Source organism: Erythrolamprus reginae, chromosome 2 (genome assembly GCF_031021105.1).
Source record: "Erythrolamprus reginae isolate rEryReg1 chromosome 2, rEryReg1.hap1, whole genome shotgun sequence".
NCBI lineage: Eukaryota > Metazoa > Chordata > Lepidosauria > Squamata > Dipsadidae > Erythrolamprus > Erythrolamprus reginae.
The window spans coordinates 52,304,251-52,330,669 of record NC_091951.1 but is presented as its reverse complement, the minus strand read 5'-3'; the positions used below and the strand labels follow the sequence as shown (position 1 = coordinate 52,330,669).

The following is a 26,419-nucleotide window of genomic DNA, read 5'->3' as shown; positions in this document are numbered from 1 at the left end:
CAGAAAAATGAATAGAAATGGGGAGATATATAAATTGAAATAAAAAATAAATAAATTTGGGAAATTTGGGCATCTCATCCATGTTCTCAACATCAGCTACTAGTGGCTTTCAAAATATTATTTATGATTTTTAAGCTTTAGTGTATCTTTTTATTGAATGGATTTAGAGTATATATATATTCTAGTGTATATTTTATTAGCTTGGACAATTTTGTGATATATGTATAATTTTTGTTCCTCTTACTTATTTATCCCCAAGTACTTGGTAAGTCCATCAGAAATTTCATCCTGTCACAAGAGGAAATAGGCCTTGTATAAGTACTAAAATATTCTAAAACAAAGCATTCTTTATACAGTACTCCTTGTAAATCTTTAATACATTTATTAAAGCCATCAAGGAGGAATGCTTTAACTGCAGTAATACATGAGCACGTAATAGATTCAAACAAATACAACTTCAGCAATAGAATGATCAATGCCTAGAATTCATTACCTGACTCTGTTGTTTCTTCTCCTAACCCCAAAATCTTCAACCTAAGATTGTCTACAGTTGACCTCTCCCCTTTTCTAAGAGGTCTGTTAGGGGCGTGCATAAGCCCACCATTGTGCCTACCGTCCCTGTCCTACTGTCCTATTGTCTTTTTTATCATTACTTTATATGTTATGTTTATATAAACTACTATCCTATACCTGATTGACAAATAAATAAAGAAAATAAAGAAATGCTTGATGAACACTGCCATAATTCAGAACTAAACATTTGCCATTTCTCCAATATTAATGCAAGTTTATAAATTCTGGCATTACATCAGAATAATGTGGCTGCACTTAATGGAAATCACTTGGGAAGAAAAAGGTAAAAAGGTACTAGAAAATCAACATATATACTACAACTTATCTGTAGAGCAGAAGGCAGGTATTATATCAATAATGACATATACTAATTCTACCAATAAAGAATATTTGTATTTCAGGTTTGAACTGCGGGGTTCTTGATATTCTCTGAGTTTGGTTCTTTTCTTATAGTCATTTCATTACCCAAACAAGACTAGCACTAATTTGGATAATGAAATGTCTACAAGGAAACAATCAAGCTTAGACAGCACCAAGGACCCCTCATATACTAATTCTAATTCCAATCAGGAATTGTTACTGAGAAAAACCATTGCATGCAAAATTCTTTTACTCACAGGTATAATATTCAGTCATGACAAGCCTATTTGTTTACATTAATGTTTTGCTTTAAAAAAAATTAAAAATGTTATTTACTTTATTTAAATCTCATAAATATATAAATGCCTCATATTGTCTGCTACTAAGTCCATTTGTAGTAATAGGTAATTTATGTGCACTTGAACTGATGCCAAAAAAAATTGGGGTTGACTGTCCTTTGTTCGTTTTATGAAGTCATTCCATTATATGTAACTATTATTGAAGGCCAATTAAACAGTATTGAGTAATAACAGCAATAAATGCTAGAATACCAGAATAAGTTCCTTTAATAATAATGTTTAATAAGGAATTTATTGAAATTGATTACTCTATTAATTAGAGAATCAGGGTATTTTTTAAAATCTAAGTGTACCAGTTAATATCCATTTGAGCAATTGTCCTATTTAGAAGACTGGGGATAGAGTCATAAAATCTCATTTACACCAATAGTCTGCCAGCTTCCTCAGCTGTCATGATTTGATGAAGAAGAGCTTTTTGTCGTGTGTGTGTGTGTGTGCGCACGCACGCGCAACATGAGACAGAATAGCTCTAATTTGGGATTTATTTCTTTTCTTTCTGCTGAAATGTCTCTCTTTTTCCCCCCAGTTTGTCACCATCCTGGAAGGTGTACTGGCCAAGCTATCAAGATATGATGAAGGAACCTTGTTTTCTTCTTTCCTCTCATTTACAGTAAGTTGGTTTGCTGACACTTAAAAGAGTTGCGATAACTCAGGGCGTCCCGGCTATTTCCCCCCTGACCTGTCTGTAGGGAACCTAAATACAGGCAGTCCTCTACTTGCAGCCATAATGGAACCCAGAATGTGCTTAGTGGTAAGTGAGACAGTTCTTAAATGAGTTTTGTCCCCTTTTGCGACAACTTGCCCCAGTTGTTAAGTGAATCACTGCAGTTGTTAAGCTGCTGACATGGTTGTTAAGTGAATCTGACTTCCCCATCGACTTTGCTGGTCAGAAAGTCTCAAAAAGTGACTCTGGAACATTGAAAGGGTCATAAATATGAACCAGTTGCCAAGTGTCCAGATTTGGAACACATGACCTCAGGGATGCTGCAACAGTCCTAAGTGTGAAAAAAACAGCCCTTTTTCAATGCCGTTGTAGTTTTGAACAGTCACTAAAGGAACTGTTTGTAAGTCGAGAACTACCTGTAGTGCACACAAAATAAGTATTAGAAATTGATGGAGGCCAGCATTTGCTTTCAGCTACTTCTGATTATCTGGTTTTGGGGGGTTTATTTGAAAAAAGGAGATGGCAAGACAGGAATGATTCTATTGTCCAGGTCCAGTTCGTGATATTTTTGTGCCCGAATCAAATGTCTATGTGACATCCCTTCCCTATTCAAGAATGTGACTGGAATAATAGCTGACTTAATAATAGCTGACTTAACAGCATCTTCCACTTTTGAGATGTTTTACTGGCTCAGGAAAGATCACATAGCACACAGGTAGTTTTGGATGATGTATGACCAGAATCGAGCCCAAAATTTATGTTGCTAAGCGAGACAGTTCTTAAGCGAATTTTATCCCATTTTACAGCCTCCCACCCAAGGGGATCCTACACAATTTCTGACACATGGCAGTCTAATCTCTTCTTGAAAGCTTCAAATGATGTAGCTGCCACAGCTTCTGAAGACAATCTTTTTCCATTAGTGGATTGCTCTCACTGTCAGAAAATTTCTTCTTCTTTTCAGATTGAAACTCTCCTTATTCAGTTTTCATCCATTATTCATTGTCTGGCCTTCGGGTGTTTTGGAAAATAACTTGACTCCCCTCCTCTCTGTGGCGGCCCCTCAAATATATATAATAGAATTTAGCAGACAGTTAAAAGCAATTAAAAATACATCTGAAAGAAAGTATATTATCGCTTAAAATCAGAGATAGTATCTATTGAAAGGTCACCGAGATGAAAATACCTTTGTATGTTTTTTAATTTAATTTTTTATTGATTTTTATAATACCAATATATCAATGAAACATGCACACAACATATAACAATGTGCTCAGTGTTCAAAGTGCCCACCACCCAACAACATTCATACCTCTTCACCAAAATGGGGGCATATTTTCTATATACCACTTTAACTCAAGAGCAATATATCTATTTACATATTATAAAGTAATTCTAATTTATTCTTTATACCTTGGTCTCGAATTCTACTGATCACATATCCTCTTACCTTGTCCCATCGTCCCATCAGTTCCTGCAGATTAGTTTCATTGGCCAAATTCATCCACTTATCCATAATCTCAAACTGAATATGATCCACCATGTTCAGATACCAATTTTGTATTGTCCATTTTGTTGCATCCTTCCAGCCTAGGACTATTACCACCTGAGTGCTTTCTATCACTGTTTCTTTTATTTCTCTAAATTATCCCGTCTCGTTCCTTTTGACTAGTACCGCCACTTCCTTTGTAATTGTCCATCGTATGTTTAACATCCTATTAGTGTCCTCTTGTACTTCTTTCCAAAAGTTCTGTACTACCGGACATTCCCAAAACATATGCATAAACAAAATAGCTTTGTATGTTAAGATAAGAAACACCAAAATCTAATGAACATCAGGTTGTAATTTCATTTCTCTAATTTCAACATCCAATTTCAATCTGAGTTAGAAAATGATGTATTGGTTGGTTCAACTTGCTTTTTCTTTGAGACACCTAGCAGCACGGTATATAGAAGTGCTCCTTTTGAAGGTTTGCAATTAACAGCATCACCTCTACTAAACTATTTTCTCTGCATCCAGTTTCTTTCTCTCTCGTATCACATAGTATTTTTTGAATGGTGACAAATGGATGACCCAGTGTTCTTCAGATGGGTCAATGAAATTTGGAGAACATCAAGCTAGTTCTTAATTCAGGGAGATAATCCAAAAACCTAGGATGTTTTGGCCTTTCTGATCAACACAGCAAATACCAATTAATGTGAATTGCACAGCCTGACCTTAAATTTCTACATCCAGTCATTATTAAGGATTTCTTTTAAGCCTACATATAATGCCAAATCAGGAACTTAAAACACTGTTGGCAAACATGCCTTTAGAAGTTGGGAGTTGTCAGACGCAAGTCCTTAATACTCAGTCATTGAAAATCACTGTCATTTTAGAGACAGCTCTATATCTTTAGAATGAGGATAAAATCATTGACCAATATTTTAAGACTATTTTTTTGTATTTAAAGAATTTTATTAGTTTATGATATACGGTAACATACAAAGGAAATTATACAAAAACAAATAGTAGGAAAAATAGGGAAGGAAAAACATGGAACAGAGGTGGGGAGAAAGAAAAAGTATTGATTTCTGACTCCCTTGGTGCAGTAGAAGAGGGCAGTAAGATCAAACCACAACTTTTTACTTTTACATATTAATTTAAACTAGTTATTTCTATAACAACAAATCTAACTCTTAAAACTCCAAATAAAAGTTTCAAATCACAAATTCCAAAAGTGGTTTCCAAGTAGAAACAAAAGTACTTGTGGTTTTTTTTTCCCCCTGGATCAAAACAGTCAATGTTGAAATGACTCTTACAAGAACATACCTCATCTTTCAGCATATACTGTATTTTTCGGAGTATAAGATGCACATTTTTCCTCCCTGAAAGAGGCTGAAAATTTGGGTGAGTCTTTATTCTGGATGTAGGTTTTTTGTAAGCTTTTCCCCCAGCTCTAACTAGGTGCTAACGATCTTCTCAGCTCTTACTGGCTTGCAAGCTCTTTCATTGTTACTCTCTGCAAAGAATGTTTTCCAAGCCCTAAGTCTTTGCAGGGTTTTTTTGATTGCTCTACTTGCTCCAAATGTTTTTTTCCAGCCCTAGGGAGGTGCTAATGATGTTCCCTTATTGGCTTGCAGGCTCTTTCATTGTTACTCTCGCCAAACAAGGTTTTTTAAGCCCTAACCAGGAGATTAAATAATGTGCAGAACCTGTCCAGACTAAGGACACTAGCTAGGTGAATATTTGGTAGACAGATTTTTTTCCTCCCCAAAGACTAATGTGCATCTTATACTCCAAAAATGTGATAAATGCTAACAAATGGTAATGACAGTACATCGGGTTATTGGGATTACTGAGTGAGTAAGGGTAGCTGTGATCTAGCATTATTGGATTGGATGAACGTTTTAACTCTTGTAGACTCAGTGGAGTTCATTTTTCTGGAGGATCCCATAAAACAAGCAGCAGAACATGCCCTTCCCCTGAGTGAGGTATGTTTTGTATAAACTTTGTAGGACCGTTTTAGCTTTCTTCATTGTGGGAGACTGTTCAGAATAGCCAAAGATATTTCTAGTGACATCAATAACACCCACACATATTATAGATCCATTGCAATCTATGCCTGTGAGAACAGCTGCTCCAAAACAATTGATGACAATATAATGTATACAATAATGTGTAACTGAAGAATTCACTTGCTTAATGGAAAGGAATGAAATCCAACATATCACATAGCAGGGTATCAACCAGCTATAAACAGACTGACCAAAAGATTGTCCAGATTTTCAAGACTGCTTTGCAGAGAATCTTTGGGAGAAAAGATTGTATTGGATCAAAAGTTTTTGGACTTATTTATTTAATTTATTTATTTATTTATTGGATTTGTATCCCAACCGTCACCAGGAAGGCTCACATCATGTCAGCAATAAAACAGTGTACAAAATACAATTGGATCCAATTAATATAAATAGCTAATCTAAAACAATGATGGTAAATCTTTTTTCCTCGGGTGCCAAAAGAGCATGGGCGTACGCATGGGCACCCACACCCATAACTCAATGCCTAGGGAGGGCAAAAACAGCTTCCCCCACACCCCGGAGGTCCTCTGGAAGCCAGAAATAGCCTGTTCCCCAATTTCTAGTGGGCCCAGTAGCTCGTGTTTCATCCTTCCTGGACTCCAGAGGCTTCCCTGGAGGCGAGGGAGGGTAAAAATTCCCTCCCCTGTCTCCCTGGAGGCTCTCTGGAAGCCAAAAACACCCTCCCAGAGCCTCTGTGCAAGCCAAAAATAAAAAGAAGCTTTGGATACACCAAACAGTCTTATTTGAGATAATGGACCTTACCCAATTTATATATAAAAACCACTATATCATATATAGTGGTCCCTCATTTTTCACAGGGGATGCGTTCCACCCGTGAAAAACAAATTTCTGTGAAGTAGAGGAAAGATATTTTTTATGTATTTAATGAGTATTTAGACTTTTAAAACCCACCCTTTGCATTAAACAGTCATTCTGTAATGTTTCTCAGCTGGAACTACATGTGATATCCTATCAGTTTCTTTAATAGAGTACAGTAGTACTGTAGAATAATTTTATGAATTTTTAATGGATTTAAAAATTTTAATGGATTTAAGCCCCCTTTGAAAACCCAATGGATAGCGAATCCGTGAAAGATGAACCATGAAGTAGCGAGGGATTACTGTAGATTCCATCTTGGCAGAGAAAGGCATAGGGACTGAATCTAATAACAGATGAGCATGTAATAGGTTCAAACTAAATTTAAACCGCTTCAAACTAGACTGCAGAAAATATGATTTCAGCAATAGAGTGATAAACGCCTGTTGATCTTGACACTTGACTCTTCCCCAAAGCCCAAAGCCCAAAATCTTCAACCTTACATTGTCTACAGTTGACCTCTTCCCTTTTCTAAGAGGTCTGTAAGGGGCATGCATAAGCGCACCATTGTGCCTGGCGTCCCTGTCCTAGTCCTATTGTCTTTTTTATCATTACTTTCTATGTTATGTTTATAAAAACTACTATCCTATACTTGATTGACAAATAAAATAAATAAATAAAATAAAATAAAATAAATACATTTTTCCAAATTCATCGTGGTTAGATCTTACAGAAGTTTCAGTAAAGTAAAGTAAAGCCATATCTACCCATGAATCTTTTGTTTAATTCAATAGCATAATAGCATTTCAGCTCTCACTTTATTATGAGCCACAGTGGTGCAGTGGTTAGAGCGCAGTACTGCAGACTACTTCTGCTGACTGCCGGCTGCCTTCAATTTGGCAGTTCAAATCTCATCAGGCTCAAGGTTGACTCAGCCTTCCATCCTCCCAAGGAAGGTAAGCTGAGGACCTAAATTATTGGGGGCCGTATGCTGACTCTGTAAACTGCTTATAGAGGGCTATAAAGCACTATTGCTATTGTGGTAGGCACATCTACTCCATGTACTGAAAAGAAATGTCGCAATGAATTTTCTGATCTTTTCTTTTAATCTTCAAGCTGGATGTTTCAGCACTTTTAGTAAGCATTTGATTTTAGTAAGCATTGGATTTTATTGTACATTGTTTATGATTGTTGTTAGCCGCCCCGAGTTTTCGGAGAGGGGCGGCATATAAATCCAATAAAACTTGAAACTTGAAAACATTTTAACAGAAGCAAAATATGTCTGCTGAACCATATGACTGGCAGTTTTTGTTTTAAGCCACGGCATGTGGAGCTTCTCTCCAGATGTTGTGCGACACTTGAACACTAAAACACTAATTTTGGCAGATTTCATTGCAAACAATGAGACCACATCCTACAACATGAAGACACTTGTCAAAACAGCCATTCCAGTTTAGTTACTTCATTAATAGAAGCGTTGCCGCTACTGCAAGTATACTTTGTACATCAAAATGTAAATGTTAATAAACAAAGTCCCTGAACCAGAATTGAACACTGAATGAGATATTGGTTGCTATATTTAAATTTGACCATTTACTTTGTTGCATTGGAATGGATAGCTTGTTTTAATTTATCCAGAAAATAAGAGGAAAATAAAGAAAGGAGGCTAAGGAGGAGGCCCAAGGTCTTACAACTCTTTAAGCAGGGGTGAGTTCTAACTTACCTCACCACCGGTTCACTTCTTGCTGTGCTGCATTGGGGTCCGTGCATTGCACACCACGTGGGGGTGCACATTGCATGGCCATGGCACATTTTGCGCATGTTATGACCTGCCGCACAAATCCCAGCAACCAATTAGGTCCCACAGAGTTGGCCTTCTCCGGGTCCCGTCGACGAAACAACGTCATGTGGTGGCACTCACGGGAAGAGCCTTCTCTGTGGCAGCCCCAACCCTCTGGAATCAACTCCCCCCCGGAGATTAGGATTGCCCCCACCCTCCTTGCCTTTCGTAAACTCCTAAAAACCCACCAGGCATGGGGAAATTGATTCCCCTCAGCCGCTCCGTTTTATGTATGGTTTGTTTGGGTTGTATGAGTGTTTTTAAATCAAGGGTTTTAACTGTTTTTCTGTTTTAATCATTGGATTTGTATTTTGTTTTCTTGTTGTGAGCCGCTCCGAGTCTTCGGAGAGGGGTGGCATTCGAATCGAATCAAATCAAATCAAATCAAATCAAATCTAAATGCACAGAAGCAAAAACAAAATGGTGGCACCTACGAAAGCCAGTTCGGCCACATAGCTATCTGGTGATCGCTCCCGGTTTGATGAGCAGGGGGAAATTCCCACTACCAGTTCTATAGAACCAGTCCAAACCAGAAGCAAATGACCTCTGTTTTTAACGCCTTCAAAACTATTATTGAACAAATTGAGAATTGAGCAATTGAATGGGTCCCCCAAGTAAAGCGTTGAAAAAACATCTCATATGCTGATATTATTCCTAAAGAAAGTTTAACATGTAAGCATCATTCCCATAGTTATCTTGCAAAACAATCAGAAATTATGTTACTGCTATCTATTCAGTCTTCTACAGTAAAGGTAAACATATAATTCTATAAGGGGAGGGGGGAAATGTAGCTAGAGTGTTTAAAAAAAAATTCAAAACAAGCAGCTTTCTCCCAACTTCTTTCATCAAACATTGTTCAGTTTCTTAGAAAATGACATTTCACCGGGGCTCTTATGACAAGTCATTTTATCACCTAGTAGGATACCTTCATTTTCAATCCTTGCTGTGAAATCTATCTTAAAATTAATACATCAGTTTTCCTAATAGCATTCGCACTAACCACATCATTATAAAGTACTTGGGTGGTTTTTTTTTCCCTTCCTGAATGAAACAATGAGACATCATTCCATATTTGCTTGGATAGATGAAGTAGAATGCTTTCTACAGTCACTGATGTTCCTTGGATGAAGCAATCCAGTTATTTGAATAGGTATCTTTGCCTACGAAATGAATTGCACTGAGCTGTAATGACACCTGCCAAGGATCCATTTAATATGAAGAGCCTTTTTCTCTTTGAAGAGGGGAAAAAATGATTTTCTACATTAATTAAACCAGGGAATGCATCTTACCCTTGGGAGACGTTAGAAGCAATCTTATTTTTGTTCTGCACAAATTGTTGCCATAAACTGAGAAATTTCATGGGAAAGAAATCACATGGTTTCCAAAGAGCGGCAGCCTAGCCAAAAAAATTTAAAAAAATGAAAATCACCCAACACCCAGCATGTGGAAACTGCCATCCACCTAGCCAAAGTTTGCACTGAAGAAAAACAAGCAGTTGTGGTCGATTGGTTGCTGTTGTTTGTAGAGGCAATTAAAATGAGACTATCAAGCACATACTGAATTATTGCTGTATATTTAGCTTTTATCCATATTTATGACCAATATTTATTTTGTTTTGCTGTTATTTCAATGTCAGGGTTATTATTAAGCAATTTATAATATGTTCTGACTTTATTTTAACCAAGGGGTAGGCAGTGGTTGCCACTGCAATAGATAAAACAACATGCTAATTGTATTACTAGGATATCTAATATGTATTTAGGATCAAGAAACTTTCACCAAGTTCAGCAGCTTTATCTCCTTGGCCCTGTCTCTTCTTCTTAGTTCTCTTTTCAGTTTTGTTTGATGATTTTTGCTGAAGAATTGGGTGGCGCAGAAAGGGCAAAATGTTAACTAGCTAATTAATGAAAAACAGCTGAATGGTGTGAATGAAAATCCTGACTGCAGGATCTTTTAGGAAGTGGAAATGATCTTATGCACTTGTTAAGTCAATCAGGAGGTGTTTAGCAAATCCAACTTACTTAGAGAATTACAAATATCTAGAATGGCTTATGGACTGTCTGAGGTTAAAGGGCAGATTATGGTAGTCCACAACCTGCCTTAGAGCTTTAAGGAAGCTGTCTTTTATAAGACGACAGGTTTATCAGCATTTTCTTTCCTACCGTCGCCCACTGAAGTCTTGCTATGGATCTGTGCTTTTGCTCAAGTGAACTTGTATTAGTGAACTTAATCTCAATAGCAGCGCACGAACACGCTCTGTGTAAATTTTCTGCTCGCAAAACAATGTCAGTTTACTCGCTCTTGGGCTGAAGCCTTTATTCTTTCAACTTGAATGGGAAAATGTAATCCCCACATTAAGTGGCTGATCTGTGAGAGGATCCAGGCATCTGTGTTGTCTTTAGAACTGTCTTACCCAGAGTTTTAGAAATATTTAGAAGCAGGTGAGCATTTTAAAACCCAAACAAGGATGGTAGTCGATGATGTATTCTAATTAAATGCATATTTGTTTCAGACACTCACAGCCTTGCAGATGGGATGCATTCTGGTACCCTTGTCAAAGGGTCTTTCTATCCATCTGGAAGCTGTTCAGTTAGCTGAGTTCACTCAGAATGGCATGGAAATTCACACACACACACACACACACACACCTTTGGGTGCCAGCTGCAGAAATAGCTCAGTTGTATATATTGCTCATCAGGGAAAGGAGAAGAAACGATTTTAGGCATTGTCATACCAAAATAAAAAATGGATAAGTTAGCACAGGTAGTTTTTGCTCCTTGCTTTCAGAAAGGTGCATTAGAAGTTGGGGTGTAGGGGTGCGGAAGTACCATATACCTCAGGGCTCCTGGGATATTGGGAACATTTAAATCCAAGCCAAGTCCAATTCTCACATAGGATCAAATGCTCCTTTACTCCAGATAATGGTGGCATGAAATCGCACTGAAGAATCCCATGTGCAAAACCCCAGTAAAGCATCGCTTGCTACACAGATGCTTTTGCTGCTGCTATTTTTACAATCACAGCTGCCCTTTTCGAAGCCACCCAGCTCGCAGAAATTCCCAGTGTGGTATTGACAAGTAGGATTTCTTTCACAACTGTTTTTCACATACTGTTTCTGGGTGTAATTTTGTGGGTGATAAGGAGGTAAATAAAAAGCACCCAGTTCTCAGGTATGAATCCCAGCTCAGAACGTGAGATGCTTGTGCTTCTGCGATGTTGTGTTGATTTAGATTTATTTAAGTGATGAATTCAAAACAACAGTCCTTCATTTGGGAAATAGTAATGGTGTTCTTTCCACGTGAAATAGGCAACATAATCCACTATAAGTTTGTATACATTCTGGAATGTTTCTTAAGGGTTCCACATCTTGTTTGCAGCCTATTTGGAATATTATAAACCCTAGTATTTTTCTTTTCTTTTCAGGAGCTCTGATTCCCATTGTAACTAATAACAGGGAAGTTATCCAACTAACATTGCAAAGGCCCTGTAATAAATTGGTGTGCTTTCATTTATTAACCTATCTGTATCCTATGATTGTTTTAAAGGCATGAGTCTTCGGAGAGGGGCGGCATACAAGTCCAACTAATAAATAAATAAATAAATAAATGTTTAATGAATGTAGTATTTCATATTTTTTCCTGTGAATAATTGGATTTTCTCAGTTTGATGGTATAAAGAAAATTAATGAGGATTGAATATGGAACAAATATGTAAAAGTAGATTGAATTGGAAGAGAGAGGAAAAGGAAGACTGGGAAAATGGTAGTTGGATAGCATGGAAACCAATGGTGGTAAAAAATAGTAGAAAAAAAGGATGGTTAGCAAGAATAAAAAGCATGAATGTCCAGGGAGGTTGGGCAAAAAGGATAATTGAGAAAGATGTGTGTCATGATGTCAATTTTTGTACTCGCATCAAAATGTCATATACAGGTACGTGAGGGCTGGAGCTTGCATTATGGTGTCGCAATACACATTTCATCACCTCGATGAAATCTGAACACTGCAGGCACTCATGGAACTGAAAAAAGTGACTTATGGCCATTTTTCATAGTAATGATCGTTGCAACATCCTCATGTTCATGTCATTTACATTTGGATACTTGACGATTGACTGACATTTATGACAGTTGCAGTGTCCTGGGGTCATGTGATCAGTTTTTGTGACCTTCTGACAAGCAAAGTTAGTAGGGGAAACCAGATTCACTTAACATGCGTGTTGCTAATTTAACAACTGCAGTGATTCACTTAACAAATATATTAAGTCCTAACATGGGGCAAGACTCACTTAACAAATGTTTCACTTAGCAACATAAGTTTTGGGACTCGGTTGTGGTCGCAACCCGAGGACTACTTGTATCTTGAGAGGTATAGTGAATGCTGTTGGTGTAAACTAGATACAATTGTATTTCCCTTTCCTCTCAAGTGCTTTTATTCCTTCAGTTCATTTTTTTTTTCTGAACTTTGCACAAGGTAGCTTACTTCAAAAGGGAATTGCATGTTGGAAATATATGTATGTAAGTGTGCCTGCCATATAATTAAACTTGTCAGTTGTTATTTCCTAACAATGCTGCAAGTACCATAATTTGTTTTCCTATATTATTTTATTAGCGTAAAAGTAACAAATTTTAATGTCTGCTGTGTTTCTATTTTAGGTGAAAGCAGCTTCCAAATACGTGGATGTGCCTGTAAGCTTTATTTAAATATAGCACTCTCTCTCTTTTTCTCCCCTCCCACTCGCTTTGCAATGAAAGTGATGCCTCTTTAAAATGATTACAGTGATTGGCTGTTCTCTTAATCAATGATGATAATGAGATTTTTTTTTTATCAAAATTTTTTGAGAGCTGCTGATCATTTCTCAGTGATCCTTTGGAAGTCTGGTATCTCTGTCCAATAAAACGTACGTTAAAAGTGACAGTTACGTGGTGAAAAATATGGAACAAAGATGATGAAAATTTGCGATGTCTTTCATTATAACTATACAATCTGTCCCAGATCACAAAACACAATCATTCCTCTTTGAGATGTGGAATACTTTTTTATAAAGTTTTTTATTTTATTTTATTTTCCATTTCATATTCATACAAATATCAATGCGTATACCTTGCATATATTTAAAAAACGCACATAGTTACTTACGGTAATTATACTGTATATTTCTTAAGTAATCTGTTTTATATTTATAACAACACGTCTTCAGAGAGGGGCGGCATACAAATCTAATAAATTGAATTGAATTGAACACCTTTATCTTTATCTTTTTATCTTTCTCACTCCCCACCTACTCTCACCATCTCTCCAATCTATCTTCCTTTCCCTCTCTCCACCCTTCCTTCTTTCTCCTCTCCCCCTCCTCCTACCTTATCAGAAACAACTTCCTCCTTCTTTTTCTTTACCTTCCCTTGAGTGATTACTTAAAATTTTATATTAAACAGGCTGATAATTATATCACTGACTGGATTACATTTATCATGGTGTCCCCTCTCTTCCCATATGCTATCTTTAAAAATGTTTCTTGTCATTTAGTCTTTTAATCATTAGTATACATATTTAGACTTCTATTTACCATTTTCTTTAAAAATGTTTTTATAATTTTGTCATCTGTGTTAATTCATTTCTTTACCACTCCTACCCTTGTAATTTTGTGTTTATTTCAATCCAAATTCTTTTTTTTTATTTGTCATACAAATATAGTATTGTATTGTAGTATGTTTAACATAATATAAGGATAAAGTAGAGAGAGAAAAGATAAAAACACATTAGGACAGGAACGGTAGGCACAAAGGTACATTATATTCATTTGCTATCCAATCATAAAATTTCATCCAAACTTTATAATATTCAGAATCTTGTCTATCTTTGAGTTTCATTGGCATTGCACAATCTAAAAAAAATTATGTTAAGTACATCCTCTTCAGATGGGATCTTAGATCGTTTTCATTTCTGTGCAAAAACTATCCTTGCTGCTGTTGTACAATGAAGTATATATCTTCTTTAGCAAACTTATCAGGAAGACTACCTAACAAGAAAATCTCAGGTTTCAATTCTATTTTTTGTGTTAACATTTTTTCAATCCATATCTGGACCCTAATCCAAAATATTTTTACTTCTGGACACGTCCAAATGTGGAAGAATTTTTAAGGACCAGTACAAATAGGGTTGATATTCCTGCAATAGGGTTGATATTCCTGGAGGCGTCTGTAATATGGTAAATGGTTTAGCTTTACTAGATAAATGGTCAAAGCAATTGAAACTGCAGTTTAATGTTTCCAAATGTAAAATAATGCACTTGGGGAAAAGGAATCCTCAATCTGAGTATTGTATTGCAGTTCTGTGTTAGCAAATACTTCAAAAGAAAAGGATTTAGGGGTAGTGATTTCTGACAGTCTCAAAATGGGTGAACAGTGCAGTCAGGGGGTAGGGAAAGCAAGTAGGATGCTTGGCTGCATAGCTAGAGGTATAACATGCAGGAAGAGGGAGATTATGATCCCGCTATATAGAATGCTGGTGAGACCACATTTGGAATACTGTGTTCAGTTCTGGAGACCTCACCTACAAAAAGATATTGACAAAATTGAACGGGTCCAAAGACGGGCTACAAGAATGGTGGAATGTCTTAAGCATAAAACGTATCAGGAAAGACTTAATGAGCTCAATCTGTATAGTCTGGAGGACAGAAGGAAAAGGGGGGACATGATCAAAACATTTAAATATGTTAAAGGGTTAAAGAAGGTCCAGGGGGGAAGTGTTTTTAATAAGAAAGTGAACACAAGAACAAGGGGACACAATCTGAAGTTAGTTGGGGGAAAGATCAAAAGCAACATGAGAAAATATTATTTTACTGAAAGAGTAGTAGATCCTTGGAACAAACTTCCAGCAGATGTGGTAGATAAATCCACAGTAACTGAATTTAAACATGCCTGGGATAAACATATATCCATTCTAAGATAAAATATAGAAAATAGTATAAGGGCAGACTAGATGGACCAGGAGGTCTTTTTCTGCCGTCAGACTTCTATGTTTCTATGTTTCTAAATTTGGCTATAATCTGGCCTTTTTGCAAGGAGAGAAGAACTGAAGAAGGAGATCAGAGTAAATAGAGTTTATAATGCAGTCTCACTCTAGGAAGTTCCTGTTGGATCACATTGTCATTGTCAACATCTTGAAGTAGTGAAGGTTTCCAATACTGACATGGTGGCAGGCTAAGTATGGGATCAGCCTGTAGGAAAAGGCATGTGAGGTCAAAGAAGGAAACAGGGAGGTAATTCTTCATTTTAGATGGAAAAACATTACTTTGTAAAGAAAAAATCAAGGCAGAGCATAATAATGCCAATGTGGAAACCCTTGAGCTCCTAACAAGGAACAACAACTCAATTAGTCTTTCAAAACCAGAGAAACTGGCACTAGATCGATTTGCATTGTTATTCCCGGGTACAAATCTGATGGGCTGCTTTCTTTGCCAGGAGGCTTCCTTGGGTTTTGTGCCCTTTCTTCCAGGAATGACCAAGTAATTGGAGAGGGCCTGAAAAACAGTAAAGCCTGACATAACATTGTTTGAAATGAATAAAAGCTCTACATCACAATCCAGACTCCAGCAGGTGTTTAAAGTGGTAGACAAACAAAGCTAGAATGAGTGGGTTGAAACGGGATTATGTTTGTTTTACATTCCATGGCAAACAATTCCAACAGCTTGTTTTACTGTTGCACAATGTAATAAGAAATGATTAGTCTTATTGTTATTATTAGTTTGTTTTTATTTATTTTGTTTATTTATTTATTTATCTATCAATCAATCACACTGCTGTCCCATCACTTAAAAGAAAACACCTTAGCAGTTTGCATAGAATATAAACCCAAATAAAACATCCATGCTATAAGTTTCCAGGCAAGGGAGGAAGAGGAGGAAGAGGAATTTCTGAACTGTTGCAAAGCCTTGGTACAGATCAAAAGGAAAGCATAGTAATCCATTTCATCCAATAAAACTAATGCACAACTTAATCATCAGTGCAATAAATTAACTATTTATAACTAAGATATGTGTGTCAAACTCATCACAGCAGCATCATGTGATGTATCACAATTTTTTTCCCCTTTGCTAAACCGGGTATGGGTGTGGCCAGCATATGCCGCATCTGGCCCATGGGCAGGGGTGGGCTACTGCCTGGATTGGGGGGGGGGAGGAAAGAAAGTGGGATAGTGAAAATGTAGCCCCACCCCAGAGCACCCAATTTGCACTGAAAGATGTTGAAAGAAAATACAGGGAGTCCTGCATAAGCCATGCCCATAGTGTGGTATTAAACATTTTGGTGGCCCTTCACTGCCCACGGGCCACAAGTTTGACACCCCTGAACTAAGGCTAAATAAATACAACCTCTATATGTATTGAAAGTCATATGTATTGATACTCTATAATACTGCAGTGTCTATAGTGAATCCAAAGCCAATTTACTCTAAAAGTTACCTACTTTAAAAAGAGTTGACTAAAATAACCTTTTTAAAGGCCATCCAATTTTCACAGAGGCAAAGCAGAAGAGGGAGCTGATTTCAGAGGTGCTGGGCCATCTCCAAAGACTTGGGGAATGAGAAAAGAAAGACAATAATGCCTAGGACCAGCAGTGGGCTGCTAGCCGGAACGCTAAATTACGCTCGCTGCTGCGGCTCGTAAGTTCTTGCGGGACCAGCGCGATTTTGCTGCTGCACCTGTGGAGGTAGCAAAATTGCACCTGTGTTTCAGCGAGGTATTACCTGCAGATCCATGCACAATTTTGCTACCTCCATGGGTGCAGCAGCAAAATTGTGCTGGTCCCGCAAGAACTTACGAGGCATGGCGGCAAGCGCAATTTAGTGTTCCGGCTCGTAGCCCACCGCTGCCTAGGACCAAGCATGTCATAGGACCAAGCATGTTTTAGGGAATGAGTAAGGGGGGACTGGGAGACCTTGGGAACCTGGGCAAAGGAACAGCCAAATAACAGATAGCATAGCCCACAGTTGGATAGCAGATAGGGCAAGAAGCTCAGGCTGTAAAGCAAATATGTGTTTGAGGGGGAGAGAGAGGTTGTACTTTCATGCTAACAAAAATGATGTCAACCATTCAGGGTAAACCAGATAGGAATCACAGCTACATGAGCTAATTTTACTTTATTGTAGAAGCTACGTTGACAGACTCATGTAAGTGGGGGAGTGCAAATTTCTCTCTGTATTCTTTACAGGCCCATCTTGAATGTGTTATCTGTCATTTTCCTAAACAGCCTTTTAACTTTAAGGCAGAAATAATTTCTGTGGGGAAAATGGTGAGGGGTAAATTGTAATAATAATATAATATAATATTATATTATAATATAATATAGCATAGCATAATATAATATAGCATAGCATAATATAATATAGCATAGCATAATATAATACAATACAGTACAGTACAGTACAGCAAAACACAATACAATACAATACAATAGTTATTTTGCAGAAAAGAAAAGTTGAAGACTTTTTTGCAAAATAACTATTATTTCTTTTTCTTTCTTTTTTTTTAAAGTAAATGGTGCTGCAGCCCATTATTTAGAGCTTGGATTAGATTGCAAAGAGTCCTCAAAGATCTCAGGTAAAGCACTCTGCATATCTGAAATTAACATTTAAATTAAACTTAATTTAACTTGCACTTTAACTTAAGTTGGAGTCAGGGATTATTATTGTTGAAGCGGGAGACAATTGCAGGCGTTCAACTTTGAGGATTTACAGATAAGAGCCCCTGCTCTAAATTTTCATTTCCAAATTGTGTGTACATGTATCTATATTTATTAAGGTGCACAGAAAGTAAAGATAAATTATATAAATTGTGGCTGAGTGGGAAATTTCTTTCAATATATCTTTATGGGGAAAAGGCAGGGGAAAGTTAAAAATGTTTTATATGATTTTGGTTTATTTTTTCATTTGTCCTAAATGTTGGTTTTTATTGTATAATGTTACATTTTAGTCATCTAAAATATGTCCTGCTCACTCATAAAGCCCATTGAGATATTCCCCATATTATCCTATTTTAGCTTCACAACCACTCTTTAAAGTAGAGTGAGATTCCATCTCAGTCTATGAGATAAAGACCTGCAGCACCTCCACTGGACATTACAAGGAAGCAAAGTTTGGCCGCCCCGAGTCTACGGAGAGAGGTGGCATACAAATCTAATAAATAAATAAATAAATTTTCCCCTAACTCAATTTTTTTATTTGTTTGTTTGTTTGTTCATTTATTTATTTAGCAAAGCATGTACATTATAACAGGTATGGTATTAACATAAACGAAAGCAAAGTAGATATAGGCAAATTATATTTTTTTCTCCCTGGGTAGAGTAATCTTGCAGAAAAAAGCCATTTTAACAATTAACTCAGTATTAATAATGGCTTTGCATACAAGGAAGGAAAGTAAACAAGAACGCCATGGTTTAGGCATGTTAAAATCACATTTCCCATATTATCATTTTTCTAGATCAGCAGATTTTTAATAGGTATTCCTTCCTTTAATATCAAAAATCCTCTCCTCCTTTACAGAAGCAGAAATATCATCCCTAAAGAGGAAAACAGGAAGAAAGTACTAGACAATTGGAATTATTTATCTAGTTTCACAGCTAGATTTTTTAATTTTAATTTTGTTTTATTTATTAAATTTTTATACTACCCAATCTCCTCTACAAGATGACTCAGGGAGGCTTATCATGACCGCCTTGGGTTTACAACATCTTTAGCTTAGCTTTGCCATTCCGTCTACCCATTTGAATTGCCAATATTATTAATGGGAAACTCTGCCATAGCCATACCATACGTACCAACACACATCAATAAACTCTTTGCAGAAAGAAGCAAGCTGCAAGCAAAATTAGGCATTTCAATCTAGGCAAATGCTTAACTCAACCAACCAACTATTCTCCTGTCTAATTCTGGACAGTTGGTTGCTGAGAATTAAATAATTGCAGCACTAATCCAATTTATGTTTTTGTCGTTGTTGTTATAATTATTTATTACAGCCTTATTGAAGTTCACTTGCTGGAAATTGCCTTGAAAAAATATCATCATCATATTGTACTGTATATTGTTCTCATTGTTGGTTTTGTTTTGTTTTTTAAATTAATACCTTGTCATTGTTTCAGTAGGTGTTAAAAATGTTACTGCCATCTTAGAGCCAATCATTGCCCTTTGTTTGATAATTGTATTTCTATGTTTATACACACAAACCTACACACACACACGTGCACAAATGTGCATGCGTGCACACACACCCGCCAAGATACGCACACATCTTCCTACTGCTTCTCAAACTTCCTAATTTTCACCCAGGAAATGGGTGTTAACTAACTTCAATTTACAGTGGATGACAATCACATCTCATTGAGAAATGATACTTTGTGATCTGCAGCAAAACACAGTAATAAAAGTAATGACACCCGTTATTATGAAACTTCCCATGTGCCACCAACATTTAAGATTTGTGTGGCAGCGTTTATAATGACTCTTATTTTAGCATTTTAATGGGTTTCCTTTGAGAGGAATTTTGATTCCATTATATCAAAGCATGTAACTTAGTGATTGGGGGTTTCCCCCCTAAATTTTTCCCCTTATTAGTTTCTGGTGAATGTAATGCAAACTGTCACAATCATAACATATCTTGCAAACTTTATACATTCAGATTTAAGGGAATTTGGTGTGTTGCAGCTTTCCGGTAATGGCAGGAGACAAATGGAAGAGTTTTATACTTGCTTATTCAAAAGGCAAATTTGCTGTTTTCAGTAGGATTTATTCCCACGTGGAAGGTTGCAAATGCATTGGAAATATGTTTACAATTTTAAAAATCTAATCCAAATTAGCTAGAATTAAAGGTCGGTTACCTTCCTTGGCCTAAAGGAAGGTATCTCGTTTCCATTGGCATCTATATACTGGCAACCTACATCTATCACTTGAATGTTTTTGGTGTTTTTGACAGGTAGGTAATAGATTTTGGTGGTGTGGGGGAGAAAATATAGCAATAACTCCAAACTATATTTTCTTTTTAATTATATGTATTGATTGGGCACTCAAAACTGAATATAAAATATATTTCAAGAACCTTTGGCCCATTAGATTTGAATAAGTCTGAGGGTTTTCTTTTTCATATCCAAATAGAGAGGATTTTCTTGGAAAAGGATGTTCTAAAGAGGTTATAATGTAGCCACATCGGTTGTGCCAATTAGGTCAAGAAGAGAAGGAAGGTGTGAGAAAGACAGAAAGAGAGATTTCAGCTTTGCAAATACTTAGGTGCTTTTGCCACCTGCTACACACAGCGGAAAGATTTAGCTGAATCCCAAAAAGTCTCAATGTGTCAACTAAGATAGGTCCCTCAGCTGTAATGGTGGAAGGTCTTAAGCATAAAACGTATCAGGAAAGACTCAATCTGTATAGTCTGGAGGACAGAAGGAAAAGGGGGGACATGATCGAAACATTTAAATATGTTAAAGGGTTAAATAAGGTCCAGGAGGGAAGTGTTTTTAATAGGAAAGTGAACACAAGAACAAGGGGACACAATCTGAAGTTAGTTGGGGGAAAGATCAAAGGCAACATGAGAAAATATTATTTTACTGAAAGAGTAGTAGATCCTTGGAACAAACTTCCAGCAGACGTGGTAGATAAATCCACAGTAGCTGAATTTAAACATGCCTGGGATAAACATATATCCATTGTAAGATAAAATACAGGAAATAGTATAAGGGCAGACTAGATGGACCATGAGGTCTTTTTCTGCCGTCAGACTTCTATGTTTCTATGTTTCTATGTAATATGAAGGGAAATAGAAGGAGGAGAATAGAGTGAAAGATGCTCACCACTGAATAAACCGATTGTGTTGAAGAGATGCCACGTTCATGCTTCTCTCCTCCTCGTTTCCTTTCTAATTTCCTCTCCTTCTCACTCTTTTTCTCTACACAGAAACCAGGGATGGATGTTGCTGATGCCTACGTGACCTTCGTTCGCCATTCTCAGGACATTCTGCGTGATAAGGTCAATGAGGAGATGTATATAGAAAGGTTATTTGATGTAAGTAAATGCCCCCTCCAGCTTGGGAGAGCCAAGACGGAGAGCTGCAAAATGTGACAAAATGAGACAGGAGGATAAGTCACATTTTGAGAGAAATGATTAATGATAGTATATTCTCTTTTCTTCCTTTTTTTTTTTTGTTGTTGTTGTTTTCTCTTTATTTTTGAAGGAAATTGCTGTGGTTTTATTTTCTTCTTTTTATCTGAATGATACTCAGCCTATCTGCTACTTGTCTCCTCTAATGCCTTACTCTAATGCCCTTGACTTACTTTCCCTCTGTTTAGATTTTAGGATAACAGCACCTTAAATCAATACTTATGGCTCTGACTTATGAATGTATCTGCCATTTTTCTGAGCCTTAAAGCCCTGTTTCCCAACTGGGAGAGAAGATTCACCTTCAGGAAAAAGTGTACTTGTGATCTGATTGCAAGTAAAACTTTTTGCTGAAGGACCAGCAACTTTAACCATGATTTGACTCTTTTTCCCCCCCAAAAATTAAAAAATTAACATACATTATTAATAGTAGTAGTAGTAATATCCTTATTAATAGAGACAGTTGTGATTTGGAATATAGTTGTATGGCTTTCGATATAAAAATTAGTTTGAAAATATTGGAATGTTTTTGTATCCATTTTTCCAATCGGAATAAATAAGGCTAATTTTGAGGTTGGATGCAATTGCAACTGTAAAAGAGAACGTAGCACCCAGCTATTTTAAAGAATTCACTATAATTTTATTTGAATGTCATGCATATCACAGTTTCTTCGGATGCTTTTTTCTCCCTCTTGAATATACTTTTTTTTTTTTTTGTTCTGACAGTAATTCTATAGCCTAGCATTCCAACTTACAGCAGGTGCTTAATATTCTTGCTCCTGTCACTTGTTAGGAATGCATGTTTCTTTGTGTATGTGTTTGTGCAATTGTACAACATCTGCCTTTGTCTTTGCTATCAGTGCTCTAAGTTCTCTTCCCTCCCCTGTGTTCTGGTATCCCAATTCAGATTCTCTGCAGGTTTGTTTTACTTGTTTTCTTGCTTACATTTGGATTGAAAAGCTGTTTGTCTGCCATGTCCACCTTCCCCAAATTTTCTCAATTCCTCTTATGATTGATTCTCCTCTTTATTCCCATTTTCCTTCCCACTGAAGCCTCTTCTAATTCTCTTTGTTCAGTCCTCTTTTCCCCTCACCCTCTACAAGATTAAAATGGAACTTATCTCCCATGTCAAATGTTTTATCACATTATATCAAGTGGCATGAATTGGAGTCAAATAATCTTCCTGTGTATATCTACTAGCATGACCCATATCCATCGAGAATGCCTCACTCATGCATAAAGCTCCCCAGAGATTCCTTTCCTCTTAAGATAGTTTAAATGTGAGAGGCAAATCACCTTTCCACTTGAGGGAATCCTTTTCTTTTGGTTACAGACTTGCTAGCCCTCTCTCCCCATCTCTCTGTAAAAATTATGCGGTTAGCAAAACATTTCCAGAGATTGTTCTTTTCAGGGGTAACCTTTCCACTGAACATTTTCCAGTTTGTATCTCGGCCCATTGCCCTGAACTTCTCAAATGGAGTAAGTATCTGAAATATTTCGGTTCGATCACATCACAGCCGTATCACGATAGGGATTAATAAGTGCCTTGGGTATCATTTATATAGAGGAAAGGGAAAGGCTGCTTGATAAATAAATGCGTTTTTTATCTAGGCAGAACAAGAACTGTATTATAAAAGGTAATTGAGGCACATCTACAAACCATATTATAGACCCCATAGGAAGATACGGGTATACATTGGACTGGACAACACTGTAAGAAATAGGTTCATTCCTGAAGGTAATACAGTAGTCCCTCACCTATCGCTGGTGTTACGTTCCAGTCCTGGCCGCGATAGGTGAAATCCGCGATGGGGAATTTATCGACTAATAGTACTTATTTAAGTATTTATATTGTAATTGTTTGGTAGTTTTCATTGTTTTAAGTGTTTATAAACCCTTCCCACACAGTATTTATTTTAGATACAGTATTTAAATACAGTATTTACAATTTTAGATATTTTTTTTTTAAAAAAAAACCTGCCGATCAAGTTCGGCGGGCTGTTTAAATCTGCCGATCGGCTTCCTCAGAAACCCGCGGTGAAGTGAAGCCGCAGTAGGTGAAGTGCGGTATAGCGAGGGACTACTGTATCACAATGCAAGTAAATGGTTTGTAACCATGGGAGAGGCTGATGTAAGCCATAATCAGCATGTAATCATGGCTTTGCTGATTGTGCTGCAACCTGATTGGCTGTAACCTATATAAGGAGGAACACCCTTGTATGGGTGTGGTTTTGTTACAGAGTGGTTTGCTACAGAGAGTGGTTTGCTACTAGGTGGTTTGTTATAGAATGGTTTGTAGTTTAGTGCTTAGTGCTTAGTGGTTGCAGAGGTGGATTTAATAAGAGTTATATGATAATTTATTTAGAGAAGCAGTTTGATAAAAGAGAAAGTAAAATATATTTTTACAAGAAAGCCTGCTGCTGTGTTTTGAAGACTTCAATTAGGTATAGTGGTTAACTCTGGCTACTTGGTGGGTTAACTTCCATGTGCGCAAAACTCCCTCCGGCTCAACAGGTTATGGGCCCAGTATCTATGCCCATATGTGGGTTAGAGCCACAGCTTGTGTCCCTTTTGAGGAACACTTCCAAAAAAAAGTGGTAAAGCATAGAGAGGGGACCTGTGACTCTTGAAATATTTCTAGGAGTGTCTGCAAAGAGGAAGTCAAATAAAGTCAAAATGAAAGCCACAACCTTACAAGTTCCAGCCCTTTTTTCATACATTGTTTTTTTTAAAGGAAGGAGTTTGAATCACATGGTTGAGTTGACTATTTTGAGGTTTATGTTCCCATCCTGTGGACATCTCTTAATGTTGCTTGAATGTAGACTCCCAACTGCCCCATTATGGCAATGGTGTAGGGTCACAGAGAGCTTTATTTGAAGCTCCGTTGTCTGGGCTTGATTGTACTACTAAGAACCATGCCTATAATATTCTTGATGTTTCCTTTTGGGAATAAACACCTTGCCCATTGAGGTCCTTGCTTTTTGTAAAATCCAAAAAACATCCATTATATACACAAGACTTCACTAGAAAGGGACCACTTTCCTTCAAAAATACTGATGTCTTTTTGCCCCAAACCCTAAGTATTTAGTTCATACACATTGTGGTAATATCTGGTCTGCAGAATTATAGTAAATGAAATCATTCCCAGTGTCTCATCATTTCCCAGTCACCATCTTGTTTGAAAAAGCACAATTAATCATTACATTCTTTTTGTCATGATATACTGGTTTCATGTGGATTTTGGTTGTTGCCATTTTCGATGACATCAGCATTTTCACCTTCAGCTTTCACAGGATACACGAATTCATCCCTCTCTTGATATCCTAAAACAGACTTTGTCCAGCCCTGTCCATGTATTTGGTTTACAAGTTCCACTAGTGCCTGCTGAGTGACAAATTATCAAAGATCTGGAGGGTATCAAGCTGGATGAAGCCATTTTGTAGCCATTTTAATGCCTATAAAACCTGGCCGATTGACAAAGTTGGCTTGGCTTATTTCAGAATCAGAAACTCCAAAGCAACAGGTGTTTATTTTCTCTTCTCTTTCCCTTTGATTCTTTCCTGCCTGGAATATTTTTTAAATGGCCTTTTATCAATGATGTTGTTAATACATTTACTGAACTGTTAATTTGTTTTCTTCCCCTTTTATTCCTAAAAACATTGATTTTATACTGCATAATATTCATTCCCTGGATAGAGCCTTGTTCCTATGGGTTAAAATAGCAGGATTATTCTCAATGAATATTAGCATTTGCAGAAAACTATTTAAATATTACTGTGCAGTCCACCCTTGAACCACATTTGTTCTGTAATTTAAAATTAATTATGGAAAAAAGCCATTAAACATTTGGTTCAGATTGCTGAATTACATTGTGAAGGTCTACAATTGGCATCTAATAAGGGTAATTTTATTTTCCAAGAACTGTATACTGAAATACAACAATTTTTCTTATCCATTAAAATTCTAGCCACAGAGAAGGAGTTGTGTCAAAGAAAGGATCATTTATAATATACAGTTATGATCTAGGGCCAGATATATTCATTTATATTCTATGCTTTGAGAATATATAATTTAATAATAATTTAATAATTTATTAGATTTGTATGTCGCCCCTCTCCGAAGACTCGGGGCGGCTCACAACAATAATAAAAAACAATATTATAGTGAAACAAATTTAATATTAAAAAAGAAGCATATAAAACCCTATCATATTTAAAAAACGGAAAAAAATTCCACTGTATATACTGATGGTTTAAGTTTTGCAAGATAGTTGAACATCTTCCATTACCTAGACCAGGGGTAAGCAAAGTTGGCTCTTCTATTATATGTGGACTTCAACTCCCAGAATTCCTGATTGGCTCAGCAATACTGCCCAGTCAACGAAGCGGTGGAAGTGATGTGCCGGTGCCTGGAGGCTGTTGGGGCCTGGATGGGTGTCAACAGACTCAAGCTCAACCCGGATAAGACGGAGTGGCTGTGGGTTTTGCCTCCCAAGGACAATCCCATCTGTCCGTCCATTACCCTGGGGGGGGAATTACTGACCCCCTCAGAGAGGGTCCGCAACTTGGGCGTCCTCCTCGATCCACAGCTCACATTAGAGAACCATCTTTCAGCTGTGGCGAGGGGGGCGTTTGCCCAGGTCCGCCTGGTGCACCAGTTGCGGCCCTATCTGGACCGGGACTCATTGCTCACAGTCACTCATGCCCTCATCACCTCGAGGTTCGACTACTGTAATGCTCTCTACATGGGGCTACCTTTGAAAAGTGTTCGGAAACTTCAGATCGTGCAGAATGCAGCTGCGAGAGCAGTCATGGGCCTACCCAGGTATGCCCATGTTTCACCATCACTCCGCAGTCTGCATTGGCTGCCGATCAGTTTCCGGTCACAATTCAAAGTGTTGGTTATGACCTTTAAAACCCTTCATGGCACTGGACCAGAATATCTCCGAGACCGCCTTCTGTCGCACGAATCCCAGCGACCGATTAGGTCCCACAGAGTGGGCCTCCTCCGGGTCCCGTCAACTAAACAATGTCGGTTGGCGGGCCCCAGGGGGAGAGCCTTCTCTGTGGTGGCACCGACTCTCTGGAACCAACTCCCCCCGGAGATCAGA

At 37.3% G+C, this 26,419-nt stretch overlaps 1 protein-coding gene across 3 annotated transcripts in view; it reads left to right on the top strand.

Annotated features, from left to right (window-relative positions):
* Positions 1–26,419, top strand: part of CADPS (calcium dependent secretion activator) — a 526,173-nt gene that overhangs the window by 434,528 nt on the left and 65,226 nt on the right. For all 3 annotated transcript variants that reach the window (XM_070738156.1, XM_070738154.1, XM_070738155.1), the window contains 3 exons: positions 1,819–1,902; positions 12,822–12,854; positions 21,109–21,216. In XM_070738156.1, the coding sequence (XP_070594257.1) occupies positions 1,819–1,902; positions 12,822–12,854; positions 21,109–21,216 (225 nt within the window). The remainder of the gene's footprint in view (positions 1–1,818; positions 1,903–12,821; positions 12,855–21,108; positions 21,217–26,419) is intronic.